General features: G+C 38.6%; 1 protein-coding gene across 2 annotated transcripts in view; it reads left to right on the forward strand.

Moving 5' to 3' along the window:
• The window catches only part of LOC756837, a 32755-nt gene extending 17654 nt beyond the window's left edge, over positions 1-15101 (forward strand). For both annotated transcript variants that reach the window (XM_011666431.2, XM_011666433.2), the window contains exons 16-19: positions 8025-8180; positions 8999-9052; positions 10330-10422; positions 14804-15101. In XM_011666431.2, the coding sequence (XP_011664733.1) occupies positions 8025-8180; positions 8999-9052; positions 10330-10422; positions 14804-14874 (374 nt within the window). In that variant the 3' untranslated portion in view covers positions 14875-15101. The remainder of the gene's footprint in view (positions 1-8024; positions 8181-8998; positions 9053-10329; positions 10423-14803) is intronic.
• Positions 15102-15383: the final 282 nt, after the last annotated feature.

Here is a 15383-nt window from a genome sequence, read left to right on the forward strand (position 1 = left end):
CACTCAAAGGGGCACTTTGGGGGAACTTGAAAAAGTGGGGGGACACTGTGCCGCTAGCTTAACGTAACTCAAAGACAGTTGGCCATTCACTTATTCTATTCATTCTCGGCTTGCAACTGTTCCCTACACTCTGTAGCCAGTGGTTTACATACTTACGTACATGTAATACCTATTGTTCAGGGGGATCCTATGTTCAAGGGGAACCCCCTGAACAATAGGTATTATGTAAGGATCTCTGCCTGTAGCTAGGGCAACGGCCTTTGTCCCCGGCGAGGGTCAATGGCAGGCCACATTCAGAGTAAGCTTCTTTTGTATGTGACAGGAAGTGTGCCCTTAAGCCTTGACCGTAGCTCTTTATACATATAGCTGAATAATGCAATGTTGTATAAGGTAATTTACGAAAATGAGGAACGCTAATAAAGCAATAAGTGATCAAAGTCTAAGGCCCGAATTCACAAAGGAGGTTTGTCGTCAAACCTTGGTTTTTGTGCGTCATATGACGCGTTTTGACGCGTTTTTACAAACCAGGTTTGTAAAATGGATAATGATTGAATAAAAAAAAAGTATAACGATATTCATAGTAACGAATGAGCTGGTGAACATAATTCTAATTGGTACAGCCTTGTAATGTAAGAGTATCACAACATACTTAATTATGTTAGCCCTCCTTTACATTTTGTAATCATTTTTTACTTATTTACAACTTAGGAATAACAGAATTCCCCCCTTCCTTCGTCGTTCATCGCTTTTTTCTTTTTTTCTCATCGAGGATTAAATCCGAGAGTGCTTTTCGGGAAGTGGACTGATTTTTTTAACTTTCAAACAGTCTATAATAAAACTAGAGACAAGACACTGCAATTAAAAATATATACAAGAGAAAGAAAGCGTAATGTTCGCTATCCCCTCGTATCGTCCACTTGTCCTCGTTCAACCAAGAAGTAACTTGCTTTTACTGAACTAGACATCCTTAACCTGCTCACCATCACCACTGAAAATAAATTGTAACACAATTCCAGCGAGCAATCGAATCGTGTAAATTTTGAATCGTGTAATCGTGTTGCGGAGATTTTCGGCGGGAAGATTACACGATTACACGATTCGACCTGAATTGAGGAATCGTGTAATTTTACACGATTACACGTTTACACGATTCAAATTTCGCTTCATTGGCAAAAAACGAATCGTGTAAAAATAAATGGTTACACGATTCCCGCGAGCAGTCGAATCGTGTAAATTTTGAATCGTGTAAATCGTGTTGCGGAGATTTTCGGCGTGTACTGTATGTATACAGTTAGTGGAAGATCATGGTTTATTTTCAATAAGAATAAATTCTATATGTAGCATGTAAGAAAAAAAGATCTTTGAAATTCTGAAGAATGGCTTTTATTTAAAAAAGATACATGTATGTATACAGAAAGTGGAAGATTATTGTTTATTGTCAATAAGAATAATAAGAATTCTGTTTGTAGCATGGTACAAATGAAATTATTTTCATAATTATAGGACATACAGAAAGCATTTCGAGTAAACTTCATAACATTGTCATCACCAATAGTCAGGGGCGTCGCTAGACCTTTTTCAGTGGGGGGGTGTAGAGGCTTACGATTGCCGACAAAACTAGCCACCAATTACCGACAAAATTAAATGTCCAATATCGAAAAATTCAACCCTATAAACCTGGGGCCGAAGGCTAAATTGTTTTTCCTATGGACTATCTCTTGTACTTGCGTATGCGCAAAATGGTCATTTTCCTCGACGACATAAATATACAAATTATTTCTTTAATTTAGTCAGCATCATAGCTAGACATTTTAATGCAGGCGCGGAGCTGGATCTTATTTTAGGGAGGGGCGGTAGTGAGCAAGAGAATCACTTAAAAGCGCGCTCATTAAGGGGTTGTGGGTGATGGGCCTCCCGCGCGAAGCGCGGAAGCTTAGACGTTTCCTTAAATTATTAGGAAAAGAAGACGATTAATATAATACCGTTTTCGACTGATAATCCTTGGCTCAATGAAGTCCCCCCCCCCCTCCCGCGCGAAAGCTTTGGCGTTTCATTGAATTATTATAAAAAAGAAGACGATTTGCTCTACCGTTCTCGACTGTTTATCCTTTTCTGAATTCAGTCCCCCCCCCCCTCCCGTGCAAAGCGCGGAAGCTTTGACCTTTCATTAAATTATGAGAAAAAGCAGACGATTCGGTGTACTGTTCTCGACTCTTAATCCTTATCTGAATGAAGCTTCCCCCTCCCGCGCGAAGCGCGGAAGTTTAAACGTTTCATTAAATTATTAGAGAAAGAAGACGATTCGTCATACCGTTTTCGACTCTTAATAAGGCCTATTCATCTGAATTCAGTTTCCCCCTCTCGCGCGAAGTGCGGAAGCTTTGACGTTTCCTTAAATTATTAGAGAAAGAACACGATTCGTTGTACCGTTTTCGACTCTGAATAAGCCCTATTAATTTTGTCTGAATTCAGTTTACCCCTCTCGCGCGAAGCGCGGAAGCTTTGATGTTTCCTTAAATTATTAGAGAAAGAAGACGATTCGTTGTACCGTTCTCGACTTGTCTAAATGAAGTTTTCCCCTTCCGCGCTAAGCGCGGAATTTTTTGCGTTTCATCACAATATAGAGAAAGGAAGACGATTCATCGTACTGTTTTCGACTCTTATTAAGCCCTATTCATCTCAATTCAGTTTCCCCCTCTCGCGCAAAGCGCGAAAACTTTGACGTTTCCTCAAATTATTAGAGAAAAAACACGATACGTTGTACCGTTTTCGACTCTAAATAAGCCCTATTAATTTTGTCTGAATTCAGTTTCTCCCTCTCGCTTTGACGTTTCCTTAAATTATTAGAGAAAGAAGGCGATTCGTTGTACCGTTCTCGACTCGTCTAAATGAAGTTTTCCCCTTCCGCGCGAAGCGCGGAATTTTTGGCGTTTCATCACAATATAGAGATAGAAAGACGATTCCTCGTACCGTTTTCTAATATTATTAAGCCCTATTCATCTGAATTCAGTTTCCCCCTTTCGCGCGAAGCGCGAAAGCTTTGACGTTTCCTCAATTTACAAGAGAAAGAACACGATTCGTCGTTCCGTTCTCGAGTCGTCTAAATGAAGTTTTTCCCCTTCCGCGCGAAGCGCGGAATTTTTGGCGTTTCATCACAATATATAGAAAGGAAGACGATTCCTCGTACCGTTTTCGAATCTTATTAAGCCCTTTTCATCTGAATTCAGTTTCCCCCTCTCGCGCGAAGCTCGAAAGCCTTGACGTTTCCTCAAATTATTAGAGAAAGAACACGATTCGTTGTACCGTTTTCGACTTTTAATAAGCCCTATTTGTCTGAATTCAGTTTCCCACTTTCGCGCGAAGCGCGGAAGCTTTGACGTTTCCTTAAATTATTAGAGATAGAAGACGATTTCGTTGTACCGTTCTCGACTCGTCTAAATGAAGTTTCACCTTCCGCGCGAAGCGCGGAATTTTTGGCCTTCCATCACAGTATAAAGAAAGGAAGAGGATTCGTCGTACCGTTTTTGATTCTTAAACCTTGTTTGAATTGAGTTTCCCCGAAAATGTTAAACCTCTGATTTCTTTAGCTGAACTTATAGGAAAGTGAAACTTCGAGAAAATACAAGTATTGTAGTTGTAGTCACTCTCGAAATGGTCACAACGGATAAGAAATCACAGTTCGTAGGGAAAAAAACTTGTCGGCCGACCAACAATATACATCTCACCGACTTTAAACTTCTGCATTGATATAGTACACGAGGATCGAGCAAGAATACCGACACAGCTGACACGACACAGCAACATATTTACCCGTGTCTTGCTTGCTCCCTCGACGAGACGACTCCACCCAACAACCCCTTCTCTCTTTTACTCCCACTCCTCCTCTCTCAGACTCTTATCTCCCCTCTCTCTCCTCTCTTTCATCTCCCGTATTTTTTGTTTCCCTTTCACTCTTTTTTCTTCTTTTTCCTTTTCTTTCTTTTCTTTCTTTTCCTTTCTTTCCTCTCCTCCCTCTTTTTCTTTTTTCTCTTTCTTTCTTCTCTTTTCTTTCCTTTCTTTTCCTTTCTTTCCTTTCTTTTCCTTTCTTTCTTTTCTTTTCCTTTTCTTTTTTTCTTTTCTTTTCCTTTTCTTTTTTCTTTTCTTTCCCTTTCCCTCTCTTTTTTCCCTCTCTTTTTTTTCCCTCTCTTTTTTTCCCTCCCTTTTTTTTCCCTCTCTTTTTTCAATTCAATTCAATTCAAGGTATTTTATTCACTCATTGTAGCCAAAGGCTAAATTACAAATGAATTTACAAAATTCAAAACGTTAAAAACATCATACAAATTAAAAGGAATCATACACAATATTGTAAAAATAAATATTAAAGCAAATGAAAGTAACTATACATGTATAATGCTAACATTATAAAAATATTGCTTACAAACAAAGACAATTTTGGAATTTAAAATTTAAATATAAATATTATTATCCACTTTCCATCAAAATTTAAAGCTTTGTGTAAAGTGACTTGAGTGGTATCTGATGGTAAAAAAGATAAAATGATTATTTTTCATTAAGTTTAATTAAAGGAGTTATGAGTTTTCTATTATACAAGTAAAGGTATAATCAAAAGGAACAAACATGAAAAATCAATACAAATTCACAAGTGATTAAATAGCTATAAGTTCCGAATTATAAGAAGTAGACTGGCAAGTGGTCAATAAAGTATGCATGGGTTGTATCAAATAATTAATTGATTAAAAAGGGCAGTATATTATTAAACTTAAAAAACACTAAATTAAATGAGTGTAAACAAATGTTCGGCGTTTCTATTGAAAATATAATAAATGTTTAATATACAGTCATAGCTAGTGAAATTTAATATGTACGAATGTAAATTATACTATTAATCTAATCTAAGCCAGATTCATAAATAGGTAAAAACAAGTTTGTGATAATCAAGGATCATTTCTGGTTTAAAAGTTTCACAAGAAATGGGAGAGCACTTTTCCGATAGCGCTCTGTTCTACATTTCACAGGCCTGTACTGGTCACTGAAACGTAGTGCACGGAGTTCAGATTGCTTAGGGGGCAACCATTGGGGAAAGTTTTTCTCAAGTGATTTGGCAAACTTGACACACAGTTTGACACGTCTTTCCGACAAAGTGGTAAGTTTTGTAGTTATTAGTGCATTCTCATACGTTTGGTACTCTCTGCCTAGAATGATGCGAAGGGCCCTTTTCTGTATACTTTCTATCTGGTTGGAGTCCGCTAAGGTCAGGGAAGAATGCCAAACTGGGGCGCAATATTCGGTAATGGGTCTGATGTACGACTGGAATACGGTAAGTAAATCTTCTGCGGGAAGTCCAAACTTTTTGAGGGTTCTGAGCATGTACAGTTTTTTACTTGACCTTGAAACAACGTCGCAGACATGCTTGTTCCATTTCAGGTCATTCTGGATGGTAACGCCTAGCAATTTTACATGGACGCACTCTGGGATTGGTTGATTTGAAATGGTGATGGGTTCGGGATTAGGGGGTCGTCTGCTAAATGATATCTGAAAGAACTGACATTTAGCTGGGTTTAGCTTCATGCGCGTGGATTCACACCATATTTCCAACTCCTGGACAGCTTGCGATATGTTACTTCTTGTTGTAGATTTTCGGCTTTCAGCTATCGTCAAGTCATCAACGTATTTCCACCTGGAGGTTGTTGATTCGTCTAATGCATCATTTACTAGGGCAAGGAAAAGTACTGGTCCCAAGCGTGTTCCCTGTGGAACACCTGCATTTGTCACCACTGGTTCCGAAAGTTTGCCACGGTATCTCACTTGCTGCGTCCGCTCCGAGAGGAAGCTGGACAACCATGGTATCAGTTGTGGTCTGGCACCCAGTGTGTAGATCTTCTCAATGGCAATATTGTGGTCAACCAAGTCAAACGCCTTGGAAAAATCTGTCATCACTACTGTTGATGTGTATCCCGTCTTGTCAGCATGTGAATACAGATATTCCAGGAGATCTACTAGGTAATGAGAGGTTGACATGCCCGGCCGATTTCCATACTGATGGGGATCAATGTTCCCACTGATATCAGCGAGCAGCATCTTGCAAACAAAGAGTTCGGCAAGTTTCGCGAAATGACTGGTGAGTGCAATGGGTCTCAGCTTGTCAATTGAAGGCGGTGTTGTTTTAGGTAATGGAACTATGGTGGACATTTTCCATTGATGAGGAACGATTCCTTGGTCAAGAGAAGCATTGATTATATCACAAATTGGAGACGTAAGTTCAAGTGCGAATTCACGAACCAAGCGACTGGAAATGCCATCAGGCCCGCAGCTCTTGCCAACTTTGGTCTTCCGAAGTTCCTGGTAGACCTGCCAAAGATGCACCTTCGGAGCAATGGTTTCTTTTAGTGGTAAGTATGCAGGGAGACTTGACTGGCTCAGAGGTGGTATATCTTCCGCCACCTTCACAAGATGAGTGTTGATCGCATTGGCAACTTCGATGTGGTCATCCTCATCAACCCCTGGGACATCTATGAGCAATTCGTTGGATTTGTTTGAGGTCATTAGTTTGATATACCGGTACCATGAACTTGGATTCTCTTGTTTTAATCGATGGACGCGATTGTGATAAAAGTCAATTTTGGCCTTTTGAATTTCTCTTTGGATCTGATTTCGGATATTTGTCCAATCTGGAGATCTCGAGTTAAACAGTTGTTGGCGTTGGCGAATCAAGCATTTTATTTTGGTGGTCATCCATGGTTTGTCATCTTCGTGGAGTCGAACCGACTTAATCGGGAAATGGCTGTCAATCGCTGGGTTCAACTCGCTATAGAAACGGTCACATTTCTCGTTGACATCCTGCACATTTGATACTGAAGACCAGTCATGGTGCGTGATCCAGTTGCCGAAGCTGCGTATGCTAGATTCTCTCATGGGTCTAGCCTGCTTCATCTTGGTCTTGTTCTGGCTGGGCGGTAGGATCTTTGGTTTCAGGAGGATGCCATTGTGGTCGCTTTGCCCGATCGGAGCTATCATTTCGACCGGATGGTAAAACTGTTTTAAATTGGTAACAATTTTATCCAGAATGATGTTGTGTCGTGTAGGCTTGTCCACCACCTGTTTCAAGCTGTGATAACAAGTTCAAACGGTTCATATCACCACTGATGATGACTCCTGCCCCTGGATGATTTCTGAAGATGTCGTCAGCAGCTTCAGTCAGGTAGGTTACGAGAGTATTGTCATTGTTCATGTTTGGCGGTGAGTATACAGTTGCTACGAATATAGAGGACACTGTTCGTGGCAGTCGCTTTGGTCGAATCTGCACCCAAACAACTTCAAGGTCGCGTGGTACTGGGATCTCAAAAGACTTTGGGTTCATGGCGTATTTTACGTATGTCGCAACTCCTCCCCCACGTCTGCCTTCCCGTCCCTTGGAAAAGACTTGGTACTCTTCCCCCCCCCTTTTCTCTTTTTCCCGACGGCAGCGCAATTTTACCGACAAAATATTGACAGGTGGGGGGGTGTCGCACCCCCCCACACCCCCCCTTTGGCGACGCCCCTGCCAATAGTATCTTGCTTCTCATCAAACTTTGTGCGTTTTTGAAGATTAACTCTCAAAAGCTATATAATGCCACATCACATGTATTTTGTATATTACTCATAGATTATGAAAATATATACATGAAGGATACAGATATCGATGAAAAGAAATAGAAATCAAATCAAATCTTCATGAAAATCAAGCAAATCAAGTAATCCTTGCAAGGAATCAATATTTCATATTAATTATATTTTGTATATCACTATTAAATCGATTATGAAAATATATACATTAAGGATACAGATATTTCTGAAAAGAAATCGAATAAAATATTCATGAAAGTCATGCAAATCAAGTAGTCCTCGCAAGAAATCAGTTCATTAGATTTATTATTACTTCTAAACACATGATCAATCTTCATGGTATCAATATGTCAGATTTAACCCTACTTCTAACACATGTGATCAATCTTCATGATATGTAACCTCTCCTCTTATCATTGCAGCTGACACGAGGAAAAAAGTCACAGGGAGAGCCAAACGTGTTCAGAAGCTAATGTCTGATTGGCTGGTGCTAAATGAATCACGTTCTAAAGCACCAATCACAGAAAGTGGCTCAGTGGATGGGGATGCGTGTGAGAGTTGCAGATTGTGTGGAGAGAATATCCTTTGAAATATGTACTATGACTGTAAAGTGTAAACACAGTGATTGGAATATTTTTTTTCTTCTGCCTATTAAAAATATCACTAATAAATATATTATATAATATGATATTATTTTTGTTACCTGTAATTTATTTTCATTTAATTCGTTGTTAATTACATGTAGATTAGTAATGACATAAAGATTAGTATTACTTGGTTGTTGTTTTTTGGGGGGTGGCAGCCTGCAAGTATGAAAACCAATCCTTTAAAACATTAAAAATAATATTTTTTGAAAATGAAAATAATAATAAATATAGTGATGTGAATCAATTTATTTCAATTCATTTAATTTCATTCACCACTATATACTTTGAAATTTCAACTAGAATGATTTATTATTGAGAATGGCTCACTCTACTTACTTTCTAACAATGTAAACATCATACTGTTCTCAGTTTACCTTTCATTTCATATGGTGGGTGATGTAAGTGTCATATTTTATTTGGTACATTATGTTTTATATATTTCTTTGAGGAAGGTGTGGCGTGTATTATAGGTCTTTTTCATGTTAAAAATGAAATTGAAAAAGGTACATGTATATTTTGTTCACAAATATAGTACCAAAAACATCTGAAAAATTCAAAGTGAGCTTCTTTTCTGTCAATTTTATTTTATTTTCCAACTATACATGTATCGTAATTTCAAAATAATATTTTTTGTACCTTAGTAATAAAAAAAGTTATGCATTCATGATTGCTTGGAAAGAATTCATTTTTTCAAAGCCTGCCTTTTTATTTGTTCTCTTTCAATGATATTCCTTGACTCGCTTCATCAAGTATTCCACTCACATCACGAGAAGATGGCTCCTGTCATAATGGACACAGATGGAGTAAGTCTTAAAGCCCCGCTGCACTACTTATAAGCTACTTGCGCCCTCTATATAGCAAACAATGCCTAATCGGTGCAATTTGATCCCCCATGATCCTCTTTTTCTTATGTTAATTGAGAGCTGATTTGATGAGATAACCACCTGTCAGTGACCATGCAGGGAGGTCTAATCCCCCTGACCAAACTAGTACAGATGGGCTTTAAAGAACCTATCCGATGAAAATAGAACTAGATATCAGTGGAAAGCTAAATGAGCGTAGAATACAATGTAAGAGAATAACAAATGTTTTTCTTTTAAGTATTGCACAAAAGCAAATTAAAATTGCATTTTTGCACGCCCCTCCAAATTCTGGGTCGACACGGGTCAAATTTGGTTGCAGTTACAGTGACGACATAACATGTGGACCCAATTGGCTTGCCTATATAGCTGAGGCAATGAGCCCTGCTCAATTAATGCAAAGTAATTGTGAGTATGCGTACTCTACGTAAGATGATGTCATCAAGTTGATTTCTTTTTTTAGTTTGACAACCTTCGATGTTCAAAGCTTTAGATTTTAAATTTTTGGAGAGCTGTTACTCCTCTGACAGAGACTAAAATGGCATATATCATTATATTCTAGAATATTAGTTTAGTCTGACATGTCTGACATAGCAAGTTGTATGTTGCTTTTGTTTGTGGTATTGTAACAGGTGGTCAACTTTGGCAAAGTTACATGCCACTTTCTCAAGTTAGCTCATTGATGACTGACAAATGATGTCACAAGGGGAATGAGATCTGGAGGTTTTTGGGGTGGAGCTTAGCAAGTTTGAAAAACAAATATTTCAAAAAATATTTAAAAATCTATGAAACAAACTCAGAAGTTTACATATCAAAATATGAGATGTATGCAGGACTGTACACCAACAGGAATACACTTGTATTTCGATGTCATGGGCCCTTTAAATGGGTATCTGGTAGGATTATTCCTTGAAATGCACTGTGCACTGATTACGGCTGCCAGAGCTAAAGCTAGGTTAATAATTTCCAAAGCTCGTTGTATAATTCGATATGCACTATTCAAGAACTGAATATTATTATTATTATTACACCTCCACTACCTCGACTGATAAAACTAAAGAACCAGACTAGGCATAAATAGTCAAATTTGACTGAATGCCAAGAATGCAATCAACATCAACAGTGCATGCCGTTTGATTTATTTCATATTACTTTCAATCAAAAAATTGAAGCATTGTTTTTTTTTAATGTTGAACATATCTGTTGTGACATCTTTTCAGAGCGATGTAGCTTTTCTTTGCTGCTGTGTCAGACATTGAAACCAGGAAGCTGTGCCTACTGCAGAACTTGTTATGCATCCAAGGACGAAACAGGTACAAAAGAGTGATTTTAATTCATTTTCATCATGACTGCTTTTATAGTTTATGGAATTATAGTTAATATTAACACTGATAGGTAAAAGAAGAAGACTATATTTTACTAGAAATCAGTTTCCCAACCTTTTATTTTTATGGATTTTAATTGCTTTTATAAAGTCACCTTACAAAAAATTGACAAAGTGGACCCTCTTTATTAAGGGCCGCGATTAGAACTTGATAATATTTCTTTGAGCTATTAAGGAAAACAAGATCTTATCTACAGGTAACATTGTAATTTTCTTAGTCCAAAAGAGATTGTTATTAGTTCCACTGTTTTAAAAAGTAATTTGTTTTAGCATTATCACCTGGACTGTTACTGCCTTAAGAACATAAGGCAATATTCTAATACATGTAGTTCATAATGCTATTTTTTTTTCGTTCAAGATTTTTGTGTGTAATATGTGCCCCCCCCCCCCCCTCCACCTCCCCGAAAAAAGAAAAAAAAATCACAACAAATTATTTTTTTTTAAATATAGGACAAGAGGCTACCCCACTATCCATGATGCCAGTGGCCCTTCCATTGTAGGATAGATGCTATGATGAAATATAGGGGGAGGGGAGAACATTTCCATACTCCTATATCAAATTATTTTAAACTTGCACTGCATACATTAAGATAGTCTACCTGTAGTTGGATATTCTCTTCTTTATTTTTGTTTTGTTCTTGTTTTTATTTTGAACCTGCCCTACAAACATTATTATTATTATAAACGTTTTTTTTATTGAAAATCATCTCGCAGCCCGAAGGCTGAATTGTGTGACTTTTTACAAATTGATAAAAAAATTACATTACAATAAATACATGTGAAATCAGACATTACAAGATATAAATTCAAAATTCGTTCAAGTTCATAGTAAAAATATAAAATATAAAGTTATATATAAATGTGAACATGCAATAATATTTCCACTCCGATATTCATTGATTTTAAACGGGTCGTGTTTGTTTGTAACAATAGTTGCAATAGATTTTAAAAGTGAATAATTGCGTGATTTTAACAGATTAAAAAGCTCAGTAAAATACAGTGATATATTGGAAATTTACATTTGACAGAAAATAAGTTAAGATTTACAAAGGCAAAAAATAGATATACTTTAATGTTAATAGGTTCAAAGCGTATCCTGTGCTGATCGGTTTGTGAACGGGGCCAGCTATTCCAAATCGTTACAATAGAGAAACATACAGGGTGACGGATACAATAGGAGAGAAGGGGGAATGAAAAGGAGAGAAGAAAGAGAGAGAATAGGAGAGAGACAGAGAGAGGGGAGAGAGAGACAGACAGAGAGAGAGAGAGAGGGGAGAAAGAGTGCTAGAAACGGGGGAGAGAATGGAAGAGGAAAATAAGTTTAGCAGTTACGATTGATACAGCAATGATTTGTCAATTAACTGGATATAATTCATTAAAGTTAATATCATGTAACAAACTGGAATAAATTCCAATATAATAAGGGGTGAAAAGCGAAAAGTGTAGATATGTCTGATGATTATAGTTACATATCATTCAATAGGTCGACCAAGAATGGAATTGGGCTTCTTTTGTATCTATCAGTTCTGCATCTGATTGCAGGATAAGGAGCAACCCTCCTCAGAGATTGAGAATATCTATTCTGGCGTGGGCGTGGCAACCAGTCCCTGAACTGAGGTGAATTTATTAGTGATTTAGCAAATCTTTTGCAAAGTTCTCGCCTTCTATTGTCTAGGGTTTGGAGATTGGTCATTTGTAGTGCATTTTCGTAGGTCACGTACAATGATCCCAGTACAATTTTGAGTGCACGTTTCTGGATCCTTTCAATCTGGGCATTTTGTTGGTTTGTTAAGCCAGGATGCCACACAGGAGCAGCATATTCAACAAGGGGCCTGACATAGCCTGTGTATACACATAGTACGTCTTTCCATGGTAATTGGAATGGTTTCAGGGTTCTTAGCATATACATGCGCCTATTTGCGTTACGCACCATGTTATCGACATGGCTGTTCCATTTCAGATCTGTTTGTAGTAGTACCCCCAGGGCTTTGATTGTTTGCACCTCATCAAGGGTCTGGTCCCCAAGACTAACATTAATTGGAGGGAGTTGGGTTTTTCCGAAGTTTACTCTCATTACATGACATTTACTGGCATTAAGCTGCATGGCGTTGTTATTGCACCATGTGTTGAGTTCAGATAGGGTATTGTGGATTTCTGCAGCCGCACCCCGTGGTCTCGCTTCCGCTATTGTCATGTCATCAACGTATTTCCAATGCTCCAAATTTGAGGATGCCAATGCGTCGTTGATTAGGACTAGGAACAAGATCGGGCCTAAGCGTGTCCCCTGTGGGACGCCCGCGTTCACTGGAGCCCAGGTAGACATGACACCTTGGTAGCGAACACACTGGGTGCGACCAGTCAGAAAGTTAGAAATCCAAGGTACAAGTGAGGGACAAGACACAAGATGGATAAGCTTAGAGATAACTACTGTATGATCAACTTTATCAAAAGCCTTAGAAAAGTCAGTTGTGACTAGAGTGGATGTGGTACCTAATTTGTCGACCTGCTTCGTTAGAAAATTTACAATATCTACAAGACAGTGAGTTGTTGATCTACCTGGTCTACTTCCAAACTGTTTGGCATCTAGTTTGGATGAGATATCAGACATCAACCACTTTGTTATGAAAAGTTCTGCTACCTTCACAAAGTGGTCTGTAAGTGCAATCGGTCTCAGTTTATCGATTCTAGCAGGCTTTTCCTTCGGGATTGGCACAACAATAGCTTTTTTCCATCTGTTGGGAACTTCCCCTTCCGCGAACGAGCTATTCAAGATGGTGGTAAGTGGATAGGCTATTTCATACGCAAACGTCCTGATCAATCTGGTAGGTACTCCATCGGGACCAGCGGACTTTCCGGGTTTTAGCCGTTGGAGTTCTCGATAAACTTCCCATGGCTGCACAGTAGGGGGTCTCTGAGACGGCAGGTATGATGGCAAGTCGCATAGTTGGAGGGGCCGGATGTTGCTAGCAATCGCTTGTTGATGGTATCTGCAATCTTCGATGGGTCCGACTGATCATAACCAGGAACGTCAATGGTTGGACAGCATTGCGATCTAGAAGTCATGAGCTTAATATGCTTGTGCCACGAGGTAGGATTGTCCGATTTCAGCTGAGCCACACGATCGTGGTAGAAGTGGCGTTTCTCTTTACCTATGCTCCGGATGATTTTATTAGAGCAGGCTCTCCATTCGCCTTTCTGTCCAGTGTTGAAGAGGATTTGACGCTGATTAATTGAAGCCTTAATAGATGGTGTAACCCATGGCTTATCCTTCTGATGGATTTTCACTTCCTTTGTTGGAAAATGTGTGTCAATGGCTGATTGGAAGGATGTGTAAAATGCCTCACATTTGTCTGATGTTGTCACAGCATCTTGAACTTCAGGCCAAGTTTGAACAGATATCCACCGGCCGAAGGATCTTATGTCAGAATCGCGCATCGGTCTGATGACTCGTCTGGAGAAAACGTTCCGTTTGTGGGGGAATATATTCAATGGACCCCACTCAACAGAATTATGGTCACTCAGTCCTAGCGGTGACATGACGTCAGCATCACTGTAGAAGTCTTTCATATTTGTCAATATTTTGTCCAATATAGCTGTATTTCGGGTAGGTTTCTTGACGATCTGTTTGAGCGACGTGCTTGTACAGATCACGTCGGTGTTCATTTGGTTAAAGTCCCCCATTATGACGAAGCCAGCAGAAGGGTGCTTCGACCTTAGTTGGTCTACTGAGCCAATGAGATGGTCGGCCAGTTCTAGCTCGTTGACACTATTTGGTGGGAAGTAGACTGACGCCACAAAGATACTTGATATCTCACGTGGCAGCCGACGCGGCCGAATCTGTCCCCAGACCACTTCGATGTCTTCAGGAACGTGTATGTCAGGTACAGGTCTGGGTGACATTTGTTCATTTATGTAAATGGATACTCCACCTCCTCTCTTATGATTTCTGCATTTGTGAAGGTGGCTAAAGCCATTCATTTCGAAATAATCAACTGTTTCCGGGGTCAACCATGTTTCACTGAGGGCGCAAACGTCAATATTGCTCTCATGGATGATTGTTTGAAGTTCATAAAGGTAATAATAAAAACGTTACTTATAAAGCGCTTACCACCGAAGTCTCTAAGCGCTATAACAAACAAAATAGACTGATAAACAATTACATATTAAACAAAACAAAAAAGTGCAAATTAACCAACAAATTACAAATCATATGAAATACACATCAATGTGAACAGAGTAAGTCAATTACTTTAAAAAAGAAGTAACTTAATTATCTGATTGTGTCTTTTAATTTTTGTTTTATTCTACAGACAGCACCTGGCTTCATAGTCTTCTTAGCTCTCATTGCCTGTGGTGCGATGGACCTCTTACGGACAGATGACATCATCAACTCATAATGACAATACATCGGTGCTTTAACCCAACGACTGCTGAATTCTCTAATCCCCATAGGCTTAACACAGGGACCTCCTGGTACTCGTAGGCAATGGGTTAATTCAGTATTTTGCTCAGTGACTATTGTTAAAGACTAAAATGGTGAAATCTTGTTATAAACTCCTTGGAAGCAAGAAAATGTCATTATATTGAAATCGTGTTGTATAAAGGGCTTTTAAAAATATGAAATACAAGGACATAGGACCAGCAAAATTACCTCGTTATAACAAACAGTTAGTTGTACATGTACTATTTTCTTTCTAACAAGGTTCCACTGTACTACTTCGATGAATTGTACAAGACAATAAATTTCAAAGAGCTCATTATTTCAAACATTCATAACTTTCTTATTATTGGTCTGATTTACCTCAAACTTTCATCATTCTGTTTCTCTGATTATTCTGCTTTCATACCAATGAAATTTTTACAAGGGTTGAATTGCACTTTAAAGGTACT

The sequence above is a fragment of the Strongylocentrotus purpuratus genome, unplaced genomic scaffold (genome assembly GCF_000002235.5).
Source record: "Strongylocentrotus purpuratus isolate Spur 01 unplaced genomic scaffold, Spur_5.0 spur5_contig_866, whole genome shotgun sequence".
In the NCBI taxonomy this organism is placed as follows: Eukaryota; Metazoa; Echinodermata; class Echinoidea; order Camarodonta; family Strongylocentrotidae; genus Strongylocentrotus; species Strongylocentrotus purpuratus.